This window comes from Xyrauchen texanus, unplaced genomic scaffold (genome assembly GCF_025860055.1).
Source record: "Xyrauchen texanus isolate HMW12.3.18 unplaced genomic scaffold, RBS_HiC_50CHRs HiC_scaffold_128, whole genome shotgun sequence".
Lineage (NCBI taxonomy): Eukaryota > Metazoa > Chordata > Actinopteri > Cypriniformes > Catostomidae > Xyrauchen > Xyrauchen texanus.
The window spans coordinates 46,866-68,000 of NW_026265630.1; the positions used below are offsets into that span (position 1 = coordinate 46,866).

At 37.3% G+C, this 21,135-nt stretch overlaps 1 protein-coding gene across 1 annotated transcript in view; it reads left to right on the forward strand.

The window, feature by feature from the left end:
* The window catches only part of LOC127641664 (uncharacterized), a gene marked incomplete at its 3' end in the record, with an annotated part of 30,144 nt that extends 9,041 nt beyond the window's left edge, over positions 1-21,103 (forward strand). Inside the window, exons 37-94 of the mRNA XM_052124600.1 lie at positions 49-203; positions 312-433; positions 524-585; positions 785-885; positions 1,003-1,069; positions 1,172-1,326; positions 1,434-1,555; positions 1,646-1,707; positions 1,907-2,007; positions 2,126-2,192; positions 2,295-2,449; positions 2,557-2,678; positions 2,769-2,830; positions 3,031-3,131; positions 3,250-3,316; positions 3,419-3,573; positions 3,681-3,802; positions 4,120-4,255; positions 4,374-4,440; positions 4,543-4,697; positions 4,805-4,926; positions 5,017-5,078; positions 5,279-5,379; positions 5,498-5,564; positions 5,667-5,821; positions 5,929-6,050; positions 6,141-6,202; positions 6,402-6,502; positions 6,621-6,687; positions 6,790-6,944; positions 7,052-7,173; positions 7,264-7,325; positions 7,525-7,625; positions 7,744-7,810; positions 7,913-8,067; positions 8,175-8,296; positions 8,387-8,448; positions 8,648-8,748; positions 8,867-8,933; positions 9,036-9,190; positions 9,298-9,419; positions 9,510-9,571; positions 9,772-9,872; positions 9,991-10,057; positions 10,160-10,314; positions 10,422-10,543; positions 10,634-10,695; positions 10,895-10,995; positions 11,113-11,179; positions 11,282-11,436; positions 11,544-11,665; positions 11,756-11,817; positions 12,017-12,117; positions 12,236-12,302; positions 12,405-12,559; positions 12,667-12,788; positions 20,741-20,802; positions 21,003-21,103. Of these exons, the coding sequence (XP_051980560.1) occupies positions 49-203; positions 312-433; positions 524-585; positions 785-885; positions 1,003-1,069; positions 1,172-1,326; positions 1,434-1,555; positions 1,646-1,707; positions 1,907-2,007; positions 2,126-2,192; positions 2,295-2,449; positions 2,557-2,678; positions 2,769-2,830; positions 3,031-3,131; positions 3,250-3,316; positions 3,419-3,573; positions 3,681-3,802; positions 4,120-4,255; positions 4,374-4,440; positions 4,543-4,697; positions 4,805-4,926; positions 5,017-5,078; positions 5,279-5,379; positions 5,498-5,564; positions 5,667-5,821; positions 5,929-6,050; positions 6,141-6,202; positions 6,402-6,502; positions 6,621-6,687; positions 6,790-6,944; positions 7,052-7,173; positions 7,264-7,325; positions 7,525-7,625; positions 7,744-7,810; positions 7,913-8,067; positions 8,175-8,296; positions 8,387-8,448; positions 8,648-8,748; positions 8,867-8,933; positions 9,036-9,190; positions 9,298-9,419; positions 9,510-9,571; positions 9,772-9,872; positions 9,991-10,057; positions 10,160-10,314; positions 10,422-10,543; positions 10,634-10,695; positions 10,895-10,995; positions 11,113-11,179; positions 11,282-11,436; positions 11,544-11,665; positions 11,756-11,817; positions 12,017-12,117; positions 12,236-12,302; positions 12,405-12,559; positions 12,667-12,788; positions 20,741-20,802; positions 21,003-21,103 (5,990 nt within the window). The remainder of the gene's footprint in view (positions 1-48; positions 204-311; positions 434-523; positions 586-784; positions 886-1,002; positions 1,070-1,171; positions 1,327-1,433; positions 1,556-1,645; positions 1,708-1,906; positions 2,008-2,125; positions 2,193-2,294; positions 2,450-2,556; positions 2,679-2,768; positions 2,831-3,030; positions 3,132-3,249; positions 3,317-3,418; positions 3,574-3,680; positions 3,803-4,119; positions 4,256-4,373; positions 4,441-4,542; positions 4,698-4,804; positions 4,927-5,016; positions 5,079-5,278; positions 5,380-5,497; positions 5,565-5,666; positions 5,822-5,928; positions 6,051-6,140; positions 6,203-6,401; positions 6,503-6,620; positions 6,688-6,789; positions 6,945-7,051; positions 7,174-7,263; positions 7,326-7,524; positions 7,626-7,743; positions 7,811-7,912; positions 8,068-8,174; positions 8,297-8,386; positions 8,449-8,647; positions 8,749-8,866; positions 8,934-9,035; positions 9,191-9,297; positions 9,420-9,509; positions 9,572-9,771; positions 9,873-9,990; positions 10,058-10,159; positions 10,315-10,421; positions 10,544-10,633; positions 10,696-10,894; positions 10,996-11,112; positions 11,180-11,281; positions 11,437-11,543; positions 11,666-11,755; positions 11,818-12,016; positions 12,118-12,235; positions 12,303-12,404; positions 12,560-12,666; positions 12,789-20,740; positions 20,803-21,002) is intronic.
* Positions 21,104-21,135: the final 32 nt, after the last annotated feature.

The window sequence follows — 21,135 nt, forward strand, 5'->3', positions numbered from 1 at the left end:
TATTCCATATCCCTGAATTGTATTTAACTAAAGTGTTATTTCTTTCAGATTTGGTTCAGCTTTGGTGACAAGCAAACTGCTGTTCAACTCTTCATCACCAGTCCCAAGTGAAGAACTAGTCCTCCGTGCAGTCACCAATCTCTTGAAATCCAGACAGTCACAGCTCAGCAAATCAGTGGAGGTGGTAAACATCACCTACGAGAGTAAGTTTCATCATTTTGAGTCATCCAGCCTTTGTAATATGAAAATGTCAAACAGCTGAGGAATGCAAAACATTGATATGAAAATTTATAACATGTCCCTCCAAACAGAAATCTCAGAAACCTCCTACGTAGTCATCTTTACATTTAACGTGATGAACATCACCATGCCAGAGGATCCTGATCTAAGGAGCAGCACTTACCAACAAGTGAAGGATGCTATCAATAATGTGGTAAGCATTTACAATTTATCTAATCACAGCGGTGAGGTCCAATTCAAATCTTACCCAAAGTTTAACGAATGGTTTGATTTTCACCTGCAGCTGAACACTCTTCTGAATGATCCTCACAGCCTGATCTTGGCACCCATATCATCCAATTTCATGTAAGATACAGACTGGCTTCTTGTTTTTAATCATACTCATTACATTTCTTAAATTTTTCATTACGTAGAATACACACACACATATAAATCTATGATCAAACACACAAAAAACATTTGTGTACTCTTAAATTTAGGTTGAACTCTTTTGATCATGTTTAATATAGCTCTTTACTAAAAGCTTTACTGCCTATTCCTGCAGGAGCACATCAAACCAAATCAGTGGCAGTATGGAATACTCATTCCATGATGGAGATCTCATACAACCAGTCAGCTTCCTCAATGAACTTCATCAACTGATGGGTATGTCAATACTGACATTTTATAGAAAGTCTACTGTTTGAATTTCTTGACAGTTAAGGAATTTGCTTTTGCTCTGAATCCTAACCATCATATTACTTCCTTGTGTCTTTTTTGTAGGCTTTACCACTACACCAACATCTTCTGTGATAACATCTAACGCCCCTGTGAGCTCTTCAAACCAAGTGTAAGTGCTGAATGTCTTTTTCAGAAGTCATAATCAGTCATGGTTTCATAATTGTATTCCATATCCCTGAATTGTATTTAACTAAAGCGTTATTTCTTTCAGATTTGGTTCAGCTTTGGTGACAAGCAAACTGCTGTTCAACTCTTCATCACCAGTCCCAAGTGAAGAACTAGTCCTCCGTGCAGTCACCAATCTCCTGAAATCCAGACAGTCACAGCTCAGCAAATCAGTGGAGGTGGTAAACATCACCTACGAGAGTAAGTTTCATCATTTTGAGTCATCCAGCCTTTGTAATATGAAAATGTCAAACAGCGAGGAATGCAAAACATTGATATGAAAATTTATAACATGTCCCTCCAAACAGAAATCTCAGAAACCTCCTACGTAGTCATCTTTACATTTAACGTGATGAACATCACCATGCCAGAGGATCCTGATCTAAGGAGCAGCACTTACCAACAAGTGAAGGATGCTATCAATAATGTGGTAAGCATTTACAATTTATCTAATCACAGCGGTGAGGTCCAATTCAAATCTTACCCAAAGTTTAACGAATGGTTTGATTTTCACCTGCAGCTGAACACTCTTCTGAATGATCCTCACAGCCTGATCTTGGCACCCATATCATCCAATTTCATGTAAGATGCAGACTGGCTTCTTGTTTTTAATCATACTCATTACATTTCTTACATTTTTCATTACGTAGAATACACACACACATATAAATCTATGATCAAACACACAAAAATCATTTGTGTACTCTTAAATTTAGGTTGAACTCTTTTGATCATGTTTAATATAGCTCTTTACTAAAAGCTTTACTGCCTATTCCTGCAGGAGCACATCAAACCAAATCAGTGGCAGTATGGAATACTCATTCCATGATGGAGATCTCATACAACCAGTCAGCTTCCTCAATGAACTTCATCAACTGATGGGTATGTCAATACTGACATTTTATAGAAAGTCTACTGTTTGAATTTCTTGACAGTTAAGGAATTTGCTTTTGCTCTGAATCCTAACCATCATATTACTTCCTTGTGTCTTTTTTTGTAGGCTTTACCACTACACCAACATCTTCTGTGATAACATCTAACGCCCCTGTGAGCTCTTCAAACCAAGTGTAAGTGCTGAATGTCTTTTTCAGAAGTCATAATCAGTCATGGTTTCATAATTGTATTCCATATCCCTGAATTGTATTTAACTAAAGCGTTATTTCTTTCAGATTTGGTTCAGCTTTGGTGACAAGCAAACTGCTGTTCAACTCTTCATCACCAGTCCCAAGTGAAGAACTAGTCCTCCGTGCAGTCACCAATCTCCTGAAATCCAGACAGTCACAGCTCAGCAAATCAGTGGAGGTGGTAAACATCACCTACGAGAGTAAGTTTCATCATTTTGAGTCATCCAGCCTTTGTAATATGAAAATGTCAAACAGCGAGGAATGCAAAACATTGATATGAAAATTTATAACATGTCCCTCCAAACAGAAATCTCAGAAACCTCCTACGTAGTCATCTTTACATTTAACGTGATGAACATCACCATGCCAGAGGATCCTGATCTAAGGAGCAGCACTTACCAACAAGTGAAGGATGCTATCAATAATGTGGTAAGCATTTACAATTTATCTAATCACAGCGGTGAGGTCCAATTCAAATCTTACCCAAAATTTAACGAATGGTTTGATTTTCACCTGCAGCTGAACACTCTTCTGAATGATCCTCACAGCCTGATCTTGGCACCCATATCATCCAATTTCATGTAAGATGCAGACTGGCTTCTTGTTTTTAATCATACTCATAACATTTCTTACATTTTTCATTACGTAGAATACACACACACATATAAATCTATGATCAAACACACAAAAAATCATTTGTGTACTCTTAAATTTAGGTTGAACTCTTTTGATCATGTTTAATATAGCTCTTTACTAAAAGCTTTACTGGCTATTCCTGCAGGAGCACATCAAACCAAATCAGTGGCAGTATGGAATACTCATTCCATGATGGAGATCTCATACAACCAGTCAGCTTCCTCAATGAACTTCATCAACTGATGGGTATGTCAATACTGACATTTTATAGAAAGTCTACTGTTTGAATTTCTTGACAGTTGAGGAATTTGCTTTTGCTCTGAATCCAAACCATCATATTACTTCCTTGTGTCTTTTTTTGTAGGCTTTACCACTACACCAACATCTTCTGTGATAACATCTAACGCCCCTGTGAGCTCTTCAAACCAAGTGTAAGTGCTGAATGTCTTTTTCAGAAGTCATAATCAGTCATGGTTTCATAATTGTATTCCATATCCCTGAATTGTATTTAACTAAAGTGTTATTTCTTTCAGATTTGGTTCAGCTTTGGTGACAAGCAAACTGCTGTTCAACTCTTCATCACCAGTCCCAAGTGAAGAACTAGTCCTCCGTGCAGTCACCAATCTCCTGAAATCCAGACAGTCACAGCTCAGCAAATCAGTGGAGGTGGTAAACATCACCTACGAGAGTAAGTTTCATCATTTTGAGTCATCCAGCCTTTGTAATATGAAAATGTCAAACAGCGAGGAATGCAAAACATTGATATGAAAATTTATAACATGTCCCTCCAAACAGAAATCTCAGAAACCTCCTACGTAGTCATCTTTACATTTAACGTGATGAACATCACCATGCCAGAGGATCCTGATCTAAGGAGCAGCACTTACCAACAAGTGAAGGATGCTATCAATAATGTGGTAAGCATTTACAATTTATCTATTCACAGCGGTGAGGTCCAATTCAAATCTTACCCAAAGTTTAACGAATGGTTTGATTTTCACCTGCAGCTGAACACTCTTCTGAATGATCCTCACAGCCTGATCTTGGCACCCATATCATCCAATTTCATGTAAGATGCAGACTGGCTTCTTGTTTTTAATCATACTCATAACATTTCTTACATTTTTCATTACGTAGAATACACACACACATATAAATCTATGATCAAACACACAAAAAATCATTTGTGTACTCTTAAATTTAGGTTGAACTCTTTTGATCATGTTTAATATAGCTCTTTACTAAAAGCTTTACTGGCTATTCCTGCAGGAGCACATCAAACCAAATCAGTGGCAGTATGGAATACTCATTCCATGATGGAGATCTCATACAACCAGTCAGCTTCCTCAATGAACTTCATCAACTGATGGGTATGTCAATACTGACATTTTATAGAAAGTCTACTGTTTGAATTTCTTGACAGTTGAGGAATTTGCTTTTGCTCTGAATCCAAACCATCATATTACTTCCTTGTGTCTTTTTTTGTAGGCTTTACCACTACACCAACATCTTCTGTGATAACATCTAACGCCCCTGTGAGCTCTTCAAACCAAGTGTAAGTGCTGAATGTCTTTTTCAGAAGTCATAATCAGTCATGGTTTCATAATTGTATTCCATATCCCTGAATTGTATTTAACTAAAGTGTTATTTCTTTCAGATTTGGTTCAGCTTTGGTGACAAGCAAACTGCTGTTCAACTCTTCATCACCAGTCCCAAGTGAAGAACTAGTCCTCCGTGCAGTCACCAATCTCTTGAACTCCAGACAGTCACAGCTCAGCAAATCAGTGGAGGTGGTAAACATCACCTACGAGAGTAAGTTTCATCATTTTGAGTCATCCAGCCTCTGTAATATGAAAATGTCAAACAGCGAGGAATGCAAAACATTGATATGAAAATTTATAACATGTCCCTCCAAACAGAAATCTCAGAAACCTCCTACGTAGTCATCTTTACATTTAACGTGATGAACATCACCATGCCAGAGGATCCTGATCTAAGGAGCAGCACTTACCAACAAGTGAAGGATGCTATCAATAATGTGGTAAGCATTTACAATTTATCTATTCACAGCGGTGAGGTCCAATTCAAATCTTACCCAAAGTTTAACGAATGGTTTGATTTTCACTTGCAGCTGAACACTCTTCTGAATGATCCTCACAGCCTGATCTTGGCACCCATATCATCCAACTTCATGTAAGATGCAGACTGGCTTCTTGTTTTTAATCATACTCATTACATTTCTTAAATTTTTCATTACGTAGAATACACACACACATATAAATCTATGATCAAACACACAAAAAAGCATTTGTGTACTCTTAAATTTAGGTTGAACTCTTTTGATCATGTTTAATATAGCTCTTTACTAAAAGCTTTACTGCCTATTCCTGCAGGAGCACATCAAACCAAATCAGTGGCAGTATGGAATACTCATTCCATGATGGAGATCTCATACAACCAGTCAGCTTCCTCAATGAACTTCATCAACTGATGGGTATGTCAATACTGACATTTTATAGAAAGTCTACTGTTTGAATTTCTTGACAGTTAAGGAATTTGCTTTTGCTCTGAATCCAAACCATCATATTACTTCCTTGTGTCTTTTTTTGTAGGCTTTACCACTACACCAACATCTTCTGTGATAACATCTAACGCCCCTGTGAGCTCTTCAAACCAAGTGTAAGTGCTGAATGTCTTTTTCAGAAGTCATAATCAGTCATGGTTTCATAATTGTATTCCATATCCCTGAATTGTATTTAACTAAAGTGTTATTTCTTTCAGATTTGGTTCAGCTTTGGTGACAAGCAAACTGCTGTTCAACTCTTCATCACCAGTCCCAAGTGAAGAACTAGTCCTCCGTGCAGTCACCAATCTCCTGAAATCCAGACAGTCACAGCTCAGCAAATCAGTGGAGGTGGTAAACATCACCTACGAGAGTAAGTTTCATCATTTTGAGTCATCCAGCCTTTGTAATATGAAAATGTCAAACAGCGAGGAATGCAAAACATTGATATGAAAATTTATAACATGTCCCTCCAAACAGAAATCTCAGAAACCTCCTACGTAGTCATCTTTACATTTAACGTGATGAACATCACCATGCCAGAGGATCCTGATCTAAGGAGCAGCACTTACCAACAAGTGAAGGATGCTATCAATAATGTGGTAAGCATTTACAATTTATCTATTCACAGCGGTGAGGTCCAATTCAAATCTTACCCAAAGTTTAACGAATGGTTTGATTTTCACCTGCAGCTGAACACTCTTCTGAATGATCCTCACAGCCTGATCTTGGCACCCATATCATCCAATTTCATGTAAGATGCAGACTGGCTTCTTGTTTTTAATCATACTCATTACATTTCTTAAATTTTTCATTACGTAGAATACACACACACATATAAATCTATGATCAAACACACAAAAAACATTTGTGTACTCTTAAATTTAGGTTGAACTCTTTTGATCATGTTTAATATAGCTCTTTACTAAAAGCTTTACTGCCTATTCCTGCAGGAGCACATCAAACCAAATCAGTGGCAGTATGGAATACTCATTCCATGATGGAGATCTCATACAACCAGTCAGCTTCCTCAATGAACTTCATCAACTGATGGGTATGTCAATACTGACATTTTATAGAAAGTCTACTGTTTGAATTTCTTGACAGTTAAGGAATTTGCTTTTGCTCTGAATCCAAACCATCATATTACTTCCTTGTGTCTTTTTTTGTAGGCTTTACCACTACACCAACATCTTCTGTGATAACATCTAACGCCCCTGTGAGCTCTTCAAACCAAGTGTAAGTGCTGAATGTCTTTTTCAGAAGTCATAATCAGTCATGGTTTCATAATTGTATTCCATATCCCTGAATTGTATTTAACTAAAGTGTTATTTCTTTCAGATTTGGTTCAGCTTTGGTGACAAGCAAACTGCTGTTCAACTCTTCATCACCAGTCCCAAGTGAAGAACTAGTCCTCCGTGCAGTCACCAATCTCCTGAAATCCAGACAGTCACAGCTCAGCAAATCAGTGGAGGTGGTAAACATCACCTACGAGAGTAAGTTTCATCATTTTGAGTCATCCAGCCTTTGTAATATGAAAATGTCAAACAGCGAGGAATGCAAAACATTGATATGAAAATTTATAACATGTCCCTCCAAACAGAAATCTCAGAAACCTCCTACGTAGTCATCTTTACATTTAACGTGATGAACATCTCCATGCCAGAGGATCCTGATCTAAGGAGCAGCACTTACCAACAAGTGAAGGATGCTATCAATAATGTGGTAAGCATTTACAATTTATCTATTCACAGCGGTGAGGTCCAATTCAAATCTTACCCAAAGTTTAACGAATGGTTTGATTTTCACTTGCAGCTGAACACTCTTCTGAATGATCCTCACAGCCTGATCTTGGCACCCATATCATCCAATTTCATGTAAGATGCAGACTGGCTTCTTGTTTTTAATCATACTCATTACATTTCTTAAATTTTTCATTACGTAGAATACACACACACATATAAATCTATGATCAAACACACAAAAAACATTTGTGTACTCTTAAATTTAGGTTGAACTCTTTTGATCATGTTTAATATAGCTCTTTACTAAAAGCTTTACTGCCTATTCCTGCAGGAGCACATCAAACCAAATCAGTGGCAGTATGGAATACTCATTCCATGATGGAGATCTCATACAACCAGTCAGCTTCCTCAATGAACTTCATCAACTGATGGGTATGTCAATACTGACATTTTATAGAAAGTCTACTGTTTGAATTTCTTGACAGTTAAGGAATTTGCTTTTGCTCTGAATCCAAACCATCATATTACTTCCTTGTGTCTTTTTTTGTAGGCTTTACCACTACACCAACATCTTCTGTGATAACATCTAACGCCCCTGTGAGCTCTTCAAACCAAGTGTAAGTGCTGAATGTCTTTTTCAGAAGTCATAATCAGTCATGGTTTCATAATTGTATTCCATATCCCTGAATTGTATTTAACTAAAGTGTTATTTCTTTCAGATTTGGTTCAGCTTTGGTGACAAGCAAACTGCTGTTCAACTCTTCATCACCAGTCCCAAGTGAAGAACTAGTCCTCCGTGCAGTCACCAATCTCCTGAAATCCAGACAGTCACAGCTCAGCAAATCAGTGGAGGTGGTAAACATCACCTACGAGAGTAAGTTTCATCATTTTGAGTCATCCAGCCTTTGTAATATGAAAATGTCAAACAGCGAGGAATGCAAAACATTGATATGAAAATTTATAACATGTCCCTCCAAACAGAAATCTCAGAAACCTCCTACGTAGTCATCTTTACATTTAACGTGATGAACATCTCCATGCCAGAGGATCCTGATCTAAGGAGCAGCACTTACCAACAAGTGAAGGATGCTATCAATAATGTGGTAAGCATTTACAATTTATCTATTCACAGCGGTGAGGTCCAATTCAAATCTTACCCAAAGTTTAACGAATGGTTTGATTTTCACCTGCAGCTGAACACTCTTCTGAATGATCCTCACAGCCTGATCTTGGCACCCATATCATCCAATTTCATGTAAGATGCAGACTGGCTTCTTGTTTTTAATCATACTCATTACATTTCTTAAATTTTTCATTACGTAGAATACACACACACATATAAATCTATGATCAAACACACAAAAAACATTTGTGTACTCTTAAATTTAGGTTGAACTCTTTTGATCATGTTTAATATAGCTCTTTACTAAAAGCTTTACTGCCTATTCCTGCAGGAGCACATCAAACCAAATCAGTGGCAGTATGGAATACTCATTCCATGATGGAGATCTCATACAACCAGTCAGCTTCCTCAATGAACTTCATCAACTGATGGGTATGTCAATACTGACATTTTATAGAAAGTCTGCTGTTTGAATTTCTTGACAGTTAAGGAATTTGCTTTTGCTCTGAATCCAAACCATCATATTACTTCCTTGTGTCTTTTTTTGTAGGCTTTACCACTACACCAACATCTTCTGTGATAACATCTAACGCCCCTGTGAGCTCTTCAAACCAAGTGTAAGTGCTGAATGTCTTTTTCAGAAGTCATAATCAGTCATGGTTTCATAATTGTATTCCATATCCCTGAATTGTATTTAACTAAAGTGTTATTTCTTTCAGATTTGGTTCAGCTTTGGTGACAAGCAAACTGCTGTTCAACTCTTCATCACCAGTCCCAAGTGAAGAACTAGTCCTCCGTGCAGTCACCAATCTCCTGAAATCCAGACAGTCACAGCTCAGCAAATCAGTGGAGGTGGTAAACATCACCTACGAGAGTAAGTTTCATCATTTTGAGTCATCCAGCCTTTGTAATATGAAAATGTCAAACAGCGAGGAATGCAAAACATTGATATGAAAATTTATAACATGTCCCTCCAAACAGAAATCTCAGAAACCTCCTACGTAGTCATCTTTACATTTAACGTGATGAACATCACCATGCCAGAGGATCCTGATCTAAGGAGCAGCACTTACCAACAAGTGAAGGATGCTATCAATAATGTGGTAAGCATTTACAATTCATCTAATCACAGCGGTGAGGTCCAATTCAAATCTTACCCAAAGTTTAACGAATGGTTTGATTTTCACCTGCAGCTGAACACTCTTCTGAATGATCCTCACAGCCTGATCTTGGCACCCATATCATCCAATTTCATGTAAGATGCAGACTGGCTTCTTGTTTTTAATCATACTCATTACATTTCTTAAATTTTTCATTACGTAGAATACACACACACATATAAATCTATGATCAAACACACAAAAAAACATTTGTGTACTCTTAAATTTAGGTTGAACTCTTTTGATCATGTTTAATATAGCTCTTTACTAAAAGCTTTACTGCCTATTCCTGCAGGAGCACATCAAACCAAATCAGTGGCAGTATGGAATACTCATTCCATGATGGAGATCTCATACAACCAGTCAGCTTCCTCAATGAACTTCATCAACTGATGGGTATGTCAATACTGACATTTTATAGAAAGTCTACTGTTTGAATTTCTTGACAGTTAAGGAATTTGCTTTTGCTCTGAATCCAAACCATCATATTACTTCCTTGTGTCTTTTTTTGTAGGCTTTACCACTACACCAACATCTTCTGTGATAACATCTAACGCCCCTGTGAGCTCTTCAAACCAAGTGTAAGTGCTGAATGTCTTTTTCAGAAGTCATAATCAGTCATGGTTTCATAATTGTATTCCATATCCCTGAATTGTATTTAACTAAAGTGTTATTTCTTTCAGATTTGGTTCAGCTTTGGTGACAAGCAAACTGCTGTTCAACTCTTCATCACCAGTCCCAAGTGAAGAACTAGTCCTCCGTGCAGTCACCAATCTCCTGAAATCCAGACAGTCACAGCTCAGCAAATCAGTGGAGGTGGTAAACATCACCTACGAGAGTAAGTTTCATCATTTTGAGTCATCCAGCCTTTGTAATATGAAAATGTCAAACAGCGAGGAATGCAAAACATTGATATGAAAATTTATAACATGTCCCTCCAAACAGAAATCTCAGAAACCTCCTACGTAGTCATCTTTACATTTAACGTGATGAACATCACCATGCCAGAGGATCCTGATCTAAGGAGCAGCACTTACCAACAAGTGAAGGATGCTATCAATAATGTGGTAAGCATTTACAATTTATCTATTCACAGCGGTGAGGTCCAATTCAAATCTTACCCAAAGTTTAACGAATGGTTTGATTTTCACCTGCAGCTGAACACTCTTCTGAATGATCCTCACAGCCTGATCTTGGCACCCATATCATCCAATTTCATGTAAGATGCAGACTGGCTTCTTGTTTTTAATCATACTCATTACATTTCTTAAATTTTTCATTACGTAGAATACACACACACATATAAATCTATGATCAAACACACAAAAAACATTTGTGTACTCTTAAATTTAGGTTGAACTCTTTTGATCATGTTTAATATAGCTCTTTACTAAAAGCTTTACTGCCTATTCCTGCAGGAGCACATCAAACCAAATCAGTGGCAGTATGGAATACTCATTCCATGATGGAGATCTCATACAACCAGTCAGCTTCCTCAATGAACTTCATCAACTGATGGGTATGTCAATACTGACATTTTATAGAAAGTCTACTGTTTGAATTTCTTGACAGTTAAGGAATTTGCTTTTGCTCTGAATCCAAACCATCATATTACTTCCTTGTGTCTTTTTTGTAGGCTTTACCACTACACCAACATCTTCTGTGATAACATCTAACGCCCCTGTGAGCTCTTCAAACCAAGTGTAAGTGCTGAATGTCTTTTTCAGAAGTCATAATCAGTCATGGTTTCATAATTGTATTCCATATCCCTGAATTGTATTTAACTAAAGTGTTATTTCTTTCAGATTTGGTTCAGCTTTGGTGACAAGCAAACTGCTGTTCAACTCTTCATCACCAGTCCCAAGTGAAGAACTAGTCCTCCGTGCAGTCACCAATCTCCTGAAATCCAGACAGTCACAGCTCAGCAAATCAGTGGAGGTGGTAAACATCACCTACGAGAGTAAGTTTCATCATTTTGAGTCATCCAGCCTTTGTAATATGAAAATGTCAAACAGCTAGGAATGCAAAACATTGATATGAAAATTTATAACATGTCCCTCCAAACAGAAATCTCAGAAACCTCCTACGTAGTCATCTTTACATTTAACGTGATGAACATCACCATGCCAGAGGATCCTGATCTAAGGAGCAGCACTTACCAACAAGTGAAGGATGCTATCAATAATGTGGTAAGCATTTACAATTCATCTAATCACAGCGGTGAGGTCCAATTCAAATCTTACCCAAAGTTTAACGAATGGTTTGATTTTCACCTGCAGCTGAACACTCTTCTGAATGATCCTCACAGCCTGATCTTGGCACCCATATCATCCAATTTCATGTAAGATGCAGACTGGCTTCTTGTTTTTAATCATACTCATTACATTTCTTAAATTTTTCATTACGTAGAATACACACACACATATAAATCTATGATCAAACACACAAAAAACATTTGTGTACTCTTAAATTTAGGTTGAACTCTTTTGATCATGTTTAATATAGCTCTTTACTAAAAGCTTTACTGCCTATTCCTGCAGGAGCACATCAAACCAAATCAGTGGCAGTATGGAATACTCATTCCATGATGGAGATCTCATACAACCAGTCAGCTTCCTCAATGAACTTCATCAACTGATGGGTATGTCAATACTGACATTTTATAGAAAGTCTGCTGTTTGAATTTCTTGACAGTTAAGGAATTTGCTTTTGCTCTGAATCCAAACCATCATATTACTTCCTTGTGTCTTTTTTTGTAGGCTTTACCACTACACCAACATCTTCTGTGATAACATCTAACGCCCCTGTGAGCTCTTCAAACCAAGTGTAAGTGCTGAATGTCTTTTTCAGAAGTCATAATCAGTCATGGTTTCATAATTGTATTCCATATCCCTGAATTGTATTTAACTAAAGTGTTATTTCTTTCAGATTTGGTTCAGCTTTGGTGACAAGCAAACTGCTGTTCAACTCTTCATCACCAGTCCCAAGTGAAGAACTAGTCCTCCGTGCAGTCACCAATCTCCTGAAATCCAGACAGTCACAGCTCAGCAAATCAGTGGAGGTAGTAAACATCACCTACGAGAGTAAGTTTCATCATTTTGAGTCATCCAGCCTTTGTAATATGAAAATGTCAAACAGCGAGGAATGCAAAACATTGATATGAAAATTTATAACATGTCCCTCCAAACAGAAATCTCAGAAACCTCCTACGTAGTCATCTTTACATTTAACGTGATGAACATCACCATGCCAGAGGATCCTGATCTAAGGAGCAGCACTTACCAACAAGTGAAGGATGCTATCAATAATGTGGTAAGCATTTACAATTCATCTAATCACAGCGGTGAGGTCCAATTCAAATCTTACCCAAAGTTTAACGAATGGTTTGATTTTCACCTGCAGCTGAACACCCTTCTGAATGAACCTCACAGCCTGATCTTGGCACCCATATCATCCAATTTCATGTAAGATGCAGACTGGCTTCTTGTTTTTAATCATTCTCATTACATTTCTTAAATTTTTCATTACGTAGAATACACACACACATATAAATCTATGATCAAACACACAAAAAAACATTTGTGTACTCTTAAATTTAGGTTGAACTCTTTTGATCATGTTTAATATAGCTCTTTACTAAAAGCTTTACTGCCTATTCCTGCAGGAGCACATCAAACCAAATCAGTGGCAGTATGGAATACTCATTCCATGATGGAGATCTCATACAACCAGTCAGCTTCCTCAATGAACTTCATCAACTGATGGGTATGTCAATACTGACATTTTATAGAAAGTCTGCTGTTTGAATTTCTTGACAGTTAAGGAATTTGCTTTTGCTCTGAATCCAAACCATCATATTACTTCCTTGTGTCTTTTTTGTAGGCTTTACCACTACACCAACATCTTCTGTGATAACATCTAACACCCCTGTGAGTTCTTCAAACCAAGTGTAAGTGCTGAATGTCTTTTTCAGAAGTCATAATCAGTCATGGTTTCATAATTGTATTCCATATCCCTGAATTGTATTTAACTAAAGTGTTATTTCTTTCAGATTTGGTTCAGCTTTGGTGACAAGCAAACTGCTGTTCAACTCTTCATCACCAGTCCCAAGTGAAGAACTAGTCCTCCGTGCAGTCACCAATCTCCTGAAATCCAGACAGTCACAGCTCAGCAAATCAGTGGAGGTAGTAAACATCACCTACGAGAGTAAGTTTCATCATTTTGAGTCATCCAGCCTTTGTAATATGAAAATGTCAAACAGCGAGGAATGCAAAACATTGATATGAAAATTTATAACATGTCCCTCCAAACAGAAATCTCAGAAACCTCCTACGTAGTCATCTTTACATTTAACGTGATGAACATCACCATGCCAGAGGATCCTGATCTAAGGAGCAGCACTTACCAACAAGTGAAGGATGCTATCAATAATGTGGTAAGCATTTACAATTCATCTAATCACAGCGGTAAGGTCCAATTCAAATCTTACCCAAAGTTTAACGAATGGTTTGATTTTCACTTGCAGCTGAACACTCTTCTGAATGATCCTCACAGCCTGATCTTGGCACCCATATCATCCAATTTCATGTAAGATGCAGACTGGCTTCTTGTTTTTAATCATACTCATTACATTTCTTAAATTTTTCATTACGTAGAATACACACACACATATAAATCTATGATCAAACACACAAAAAAACATTTGTGTACTCTTAAATTTAGGTTGAACTCTTTTGATCATGTTTAATATAGCTCTTTACTAAAAGCTTTACTGCCTATTCCTGCAGGAGCACATCAAACCAAATCAGTGGCAGTATGGAATACTCATTCCATGATGGAGATCTCATACAACCAGTCAGCTTCCTCAATGAACTTCATCAACTGATGGGTATGTCAATACTGACATTTTATAGAAAGTCTACTGTTTGAATTTCTTGACAGTTAAGGAATTTGCTTTTGCTCTGAATCCAAACCATCATATTACTTCCTTGTGTCTTTTTTTGTAGGCTTTACCACTACACCAACATCTTCTGTGATAACATCTAACGCCCCTGTGAGTTCTTCAAACCAAGTGTAAGTGCTGAATGTCTTTTTCAGAAGTCATAATCAGTCATGGTTTCATAATTGTATTCCATATCCCTGAATTGTATTTAACTAAAGTGTTATTTCTTTCAGATTTGGTTCAGCTTTGGTGACAAGCAAACTGCTGTTCAACTCTTCATCACCAGTCCCAAGTGAAGAACTAGTCCTCCGTGCAGTCACCAATCTCCTGAAATCCAGACAGTCACAGCTCAGCAAATCAGTGGAGGTGGTAAACATCACCTACGAGAGTAAGTTTCATCATTTTGAGTCATCCAGCCTTTGTAATATGAAAATGTCAAACAGCGAGGAATGCAAAACATTGATATGAAAATTTATAACATGTCCCTCCAAACAGAAATCTCAGAAACCTCCTACGTAGTCATCTTTACATTTAACGTGATGAACATCTCCATGCCAGAGGATCCTGATCTAAGGAGCAGCACTTACCAACAAGTGAAGGATGCTATCAATAATGTGGTAAGCATTTACAATTTATCTATTCACAGCGGTGAGGTCCAATTCAAATCTTACCCAAAGTTTAACGAATGGTTTGATTTTCACCTGCAGCTGAACACTCTTCTGAATGATCCTCACAGCCTGATCTTGGCACCCATATCATCCAATTTCATGTAAGATGCAGACTGGCTTCTTGTTTTTAATCATACTCATTACATTTCTTAAATTTTTCATTACGTAGAATACACACACACATATAAATCTATGATCAAACACACAAAAAAACATTTGTGTACTCTTAAATTTAGGTTGAACTCTTTTGATCATGTTTAATATAGCTCTTTACTAAAAGCTTTACTGCCTATTCCTGCAGGAGCACATCAAACCAAATCAGTGGCAGTATGGAATACTCATTCCATGATGGAGATCTCATACAACCAGTCAGCTTCCTCAATGAACTTCATCAACTGATGGGTATATCAATACTGACATTTTATAGAAAGTCTACTGTTTGAATTTCTTGACAGTTAAGGAATTTGCTTTTGCTCTGAATCCAAACCATCATATTACTTCCTTGTGTCTTTTTTTGTAGGCTTTACCACTACACCAACATCTTCTGTGATAACATCTAACGCCCCTGTGAGTTCTTCAAACCAAGTGTAAGTGCTGAATGTCTTTTTCAGAAGTCATAATCAGTCATGGTTTCATAATTGTATTCCATATCCCTGAATTGTATTTAACTAAAGTGTTATTTCTTTCAGATTTGGTTCAGCTTTGGTGACAAGCAAACTGCTGTTCAACTCTTCATCACCAGTCCCAAGTGAAGAACTAGTCCTCCGTGCAGTCACCAATCTCCTGAAATCCAGACAGTCACAGCTCAGCAAATCAGTGGAGGTGGTAAACATCACCTACGAGAGTAAGTTTCATCATTTTGAGTCATCCAGCCTTTGTAATATGAAAATGTCAAACAGCGAGGAATGCAAAACATTGATATGAAAATTTATAACATGTCCCTCCAAACAGAAATCTCAGAAACCTCCTACGTAGTCATCTTTACATTTAACGTGATGAACATCTCCATGCCAGAGGATCCTGATCTAAGGAGCAGCACTTACCAACAAGTGAAGGATGCTATCAATAATGTGGTAAGCATTTACAATTTATCTATTCACAGCGGTGAGGTCCAATTCAAATCTTACCCAAAGTTTAACGAATGGTTTGATTTTCACCTGCAGCTGAACACTCTTCTGAATGATCCTCACAGCCTGATCTTGGCACCCATATCATCCAATTTCATGTAAGATGCAGACTGGCTTCTTGTTTTTAATCATACTCATTACATTTCTTAAATTTTTCATTACGTAGAATACACACACACATATAAATCTATGATCAAACACACAAAAAACATTTGTGTACTCTTAAATTTAGGTTGAACTCTTTTGATCATGTTTAATATAGCTCTTTACTAAAAGCTTTACTGCCTATTCCTGCAGGAGCACATCAAACCAAATCAGTGGCAGTATGGAATACTCATTCCATGATGGAGATCTCATACAACCAGTCAGTTTCCTCAATGAACTTCATCAACTGATGGGTATGTCAATACTGACATTTTATAGAAAGTCTGCTGTTTGAATTTCTTGACAGTTAAGGAATTTGCTTTTGCTCTGAATCCAAACCATCATATTACTTCCTTGTGTCTTTTTTTGTAGGCTTTACCACTACACCAACATCTTCTGTGATAACATCTAACGCCCTGTGAGCTCTTCAAACCAAGTGTAAGTGCTGAATGTCTTTTTCAGAAGTCATAATCAGTCATGGTTTCATAATTGTATTCCATATCCCTGAATTGTATTTAACTAAAGTGTTATTTCTTTCAGATTTGGTTCAGCTTTGGTGACAAGCAAACTGCTGTTCAACTCTTCATCACCAGTCCCAAGTGAAGAACTAGTCCTCCGTGCAGTCACCAATCTCCTGAAATCCAGACAGTCACAGCTCAGCAAATCAGTGGAGGTGGTAAACATCACCTACGAGAGTAAGTTTCATCATTTTGAGTCATCCAGCCTTTGTAATATGAAAATGTCAAACAGCGAGGAATGCAAAACATTGATATGAAAATTTATAACATGTCCCTCCAAACAGAAATCTCAGAAACCTCCTACGTAGTCATCTTTACATTTAACGTGATGAACATCACCATGCCAGAGGATCCTGATCTAAGGAGCAGCACTTACCAACAAGTGAAGGATGCTATCAATAATGTGGTAAGCATTTACAACTCATCTAATCACAGCGGTGCGGTCCAATTCAAATCTTACCCAAAGTTTAACGAATGGTTTGATTTTCACCTGCAGCTGAACACCCTTCTGAATGAACCTCACAGCCTGATCTTGGCACCCATATCATCCAATTTCATGTAAGATGCAGACTGGCTTCTTGTTTTTAATCATTCTCATTACATTTCTTAAATTTTTCATTACGTAGAATACACACACACATATAAATCTATGATCAAACACACAAAAAACATTTGTGTACTCTTAAATTTAGGTTGAACTCTTTTGATCATGTTTAATATAGCTCTTTACTAAAAGCTTTACTGCCTATTCCTGCAGGAGCACATCAAACCAAATCAGTGGCAGTATGGAATACTCATTCCATGATGGAGATCTCATACAACCAGTCAGCTTCCTCAATGAACTTCATCAACTGATGGGTATGTCAATACTGACATTTTATAGAAAGTCTGCTGTTTGAATTTCTTGACAGTTAAGGAATTTGCTTTTGCTCTGAATCCAAACCATCATATTACTTCCTTGTGTCTTTTTTGTAGGCTTTACCACTACACCAACATCTTCTGTGATAACATCTAACACCCCTGTGAGTTCTTCAAACCAAGTGTAAGTGCTGAATGTCTTTTTCAGAAGTCATAATCAGTCATGGTTTCATAATTGTATTCCATATCCCTGAATTGTATTTAACTAAAGTGTTATTTCTTTCAGATTTGGTTCAGCTTTGGTGACAAGCAAACTGCTGTTCAACTCTTCATCACCAGTCCCAAGTGAAGAACTAGTCCTCCGTGCAGTCACCAATCTCCTGAAATCCAGACAGTCACAGCTCAGCAAATCAGTGGAGGTAGTAAACATCACCTACGAGAGTAAGTTTCATCATTTTGAGTCATCCAGCCTTTGTAATATGAAAATGTCAAACAGCGAGGAATGCAAAACATTGATATGAAAATTTATAACATGTCCCTCCAAACAGAAATCTCAGAAACCTCCTACGTAGTCATCTTTACATTTAACGTGATGAACATCACCATGCCAGAGGATCCTGATCTAAGGAGCAGCACTTACCAACAAGTGAAGGATGCTATCAATAATGTGGTAAGCATTTACAATTCATCTAATCACAGCGGTAAGGTCCAATTCAAATCTTACCCAAAGTTTAACGAATGGTTTGATTTTCACTTGCAGCTGAACACTCTTCTGAATGATCCTCACAGCCTGATCTTGGCACCCATATCATCCAATTTCATGTAAGATGCAGACTGGCTTCTTGTTTTTAATCATACTCATTACATTTCTTAAATTTTTCATTACGTAGAATACACACACACATATAAATCTATGATCAAACACACAAAAAACATTTGTGTACTCTTAAATTTAGGTTGAACTCTTTTGATCATGTTTAATATAGCTCTTTACTAAAAGCTTTACTGCCTATTCCTGCAGGAGCACATCAAACCAAATCAGTGGCAGTATGGAATACTCATTCCATGATGGAGATCTCATACAACCAGTCAGCTTCCTCAATGAACTTCATCAACTGATGGGTATGTCAATACTGACATTTTATAGAAAGTCTACTGTTTGAATTTCTTGACAGTTAAGGAATTTGCTTTTGCTCTGAATCCAAACCATCATATTACTTCCTTGTGTCTTTTTTGTAGGCTTTACCACTACACCAACATCTTCTGTGATAACATCTAACGCCCCTGTGAGTTCTTCAAACCAAGTGTAAGTGCTGAATGTCTTTTTCAGAAGTCATAATCAGTCATGGTTTCATAATTGTATTCCATATCCCTGAATTGTATTTAACTAAAGTGTTATTTCTTTCAGATTTGGTTCAGCTTTGGTGACAAGCAAACTGCTGTTCAACTCTTCATCACCAGTCCCAAGTGAAGAACTAGTCCTCCGTGCAGTCACCAATCTCCTGAAATCCAGACAGTCACAGCTCAGCAAATCAGTGGAGGTGGTAAACATCACCTACGAGAGTAAGTTTCATCATTTTGAGTCATCCAGCCTTTGTAATATGAAAATGTCAAACAGCGAGGAATGCAAAACATTGATATGAAAATTTATAACATGTCCCTCCAAACAGAAATCTCAGAAACCTCCTACGTAGTCATCTTTACATTTAACGTGATGAACATCTCCATGCCAGAGGATCCTGATCTAAGGAGCAGCACTTACCAACAAGTGAAGGATGCTATCAATAATGTGGTAAGCATTTACAATTTATCTATTCACAGCGGTGAGGTCCAATTCAAATCTTACCCAAAGTTTAACTGAATGGTTTGATTTTCACTTGCAGCTGAACACTCTTCTGAATGATCCTCACAGCCTGATCTTGGCACCCATATCATCCAATTTCATGTAAGATGCAGACTGGCTTCTTGTTTTTAATCATACTCATTACATTTCTTAAATTTTTCATTACGTAGAATACACACACACATATAAATCTATGATCAAACACACAAAAAAACATTTGTGTACTCTTAAATTTAGGTTGAACTCTTTTGATCATGTTTAATATAGCTCTTTACTAAAAGCTTTACTGCCTATTCCTGCAGGAGCACATCAAACCAAATCAGTGGCAGTATGGAATACTCATTCCATGATGGAGATCTCATACAACCAGTCAGCTTCCTCAATGAACTTCATCAACTGATGGGTATGTCAATACTGACATTTTATAGAAAGTCTACTGTTTGAATTTCTTGACAGTTAAGGAATTTGCTTTTGCTCTGAATCCAAACCATCATATTACTTCCTTGTGTCTTTTTTTGTAGGCTTTACCACTACACCAACATCTTCTGTGATAACATCTAACGCCCCTGTGAGTTCTTCAAACCAAGTGTAAGTGCTGAATGTCTTTTTCAGAAGTCATAATCAGTCATGGTTTCATAATTGTATTCCATATCCCTGAATTGTATTTAACTAAAGTGTTATTTCTTTCAGATTTGGTTCAGCTTTGGTGACAAGCAAACTGCTGTTCAACTCTTCATCACCAGTCCCAAGTGAAGAACTAGTCCTCCGTGCAGTCACCAATCTCCTGAAATCCAGACAGTCACAGCTCAGCAAATCAGTGGAGGTGGTAAACATCACCTACGAGAGTAAGTTTCATCATTTTGAGTCATCCAGCCTTTGTAATATGAAAATGTCAAACAGCGAGGAATGCAAAACATTGATATGAAAATTTATAACATGTCCCTCCAAACAGAAATCTCAGAAACCTCCTACGTAGTCATCTTTACATTTAACGTGATGAACATCACCATGCCAGAGGATCCTGATCTAAGGAGCAGCACTTACCAACAAGTGAAGGATGCTATCAATAATGTGGTAAGCATTTACAACTTATCTAATCACAGCGGTGAGGTCCAATTCAAATCTTACCCAAAGTTTAACGAATGGTTTGATTTTCACCTGCAGCTGAACACTCTTCTGAATGATCCTCACAGCCTGATCTTGGCACCCATATTATCCAATTTCATGTAAGATGCAGACTGGCTTCTTGTTTTTAATCATACTCATTACATTTCTTAAATTTTTCATTACGTAGAATACACACACACACATAAATCTATGATCAAACACACAAAAAAACATTTGTGTACTCTTAAATTTAGGTTGAACTCATTTGATCATGTTTAATATAGCTCTTTACTAAAAGCTTTATTGCCTATTCCTGCAGGAGCACATCAAACCAAATCAGTGGCAGTATGGAATACTCATTCCATGATGGAGATCTCATACAACCAGTCAGCTTCCTCAATGAACTTCATCAACTGATGGGTATGTCAATACTGACATTTTATATACATGTC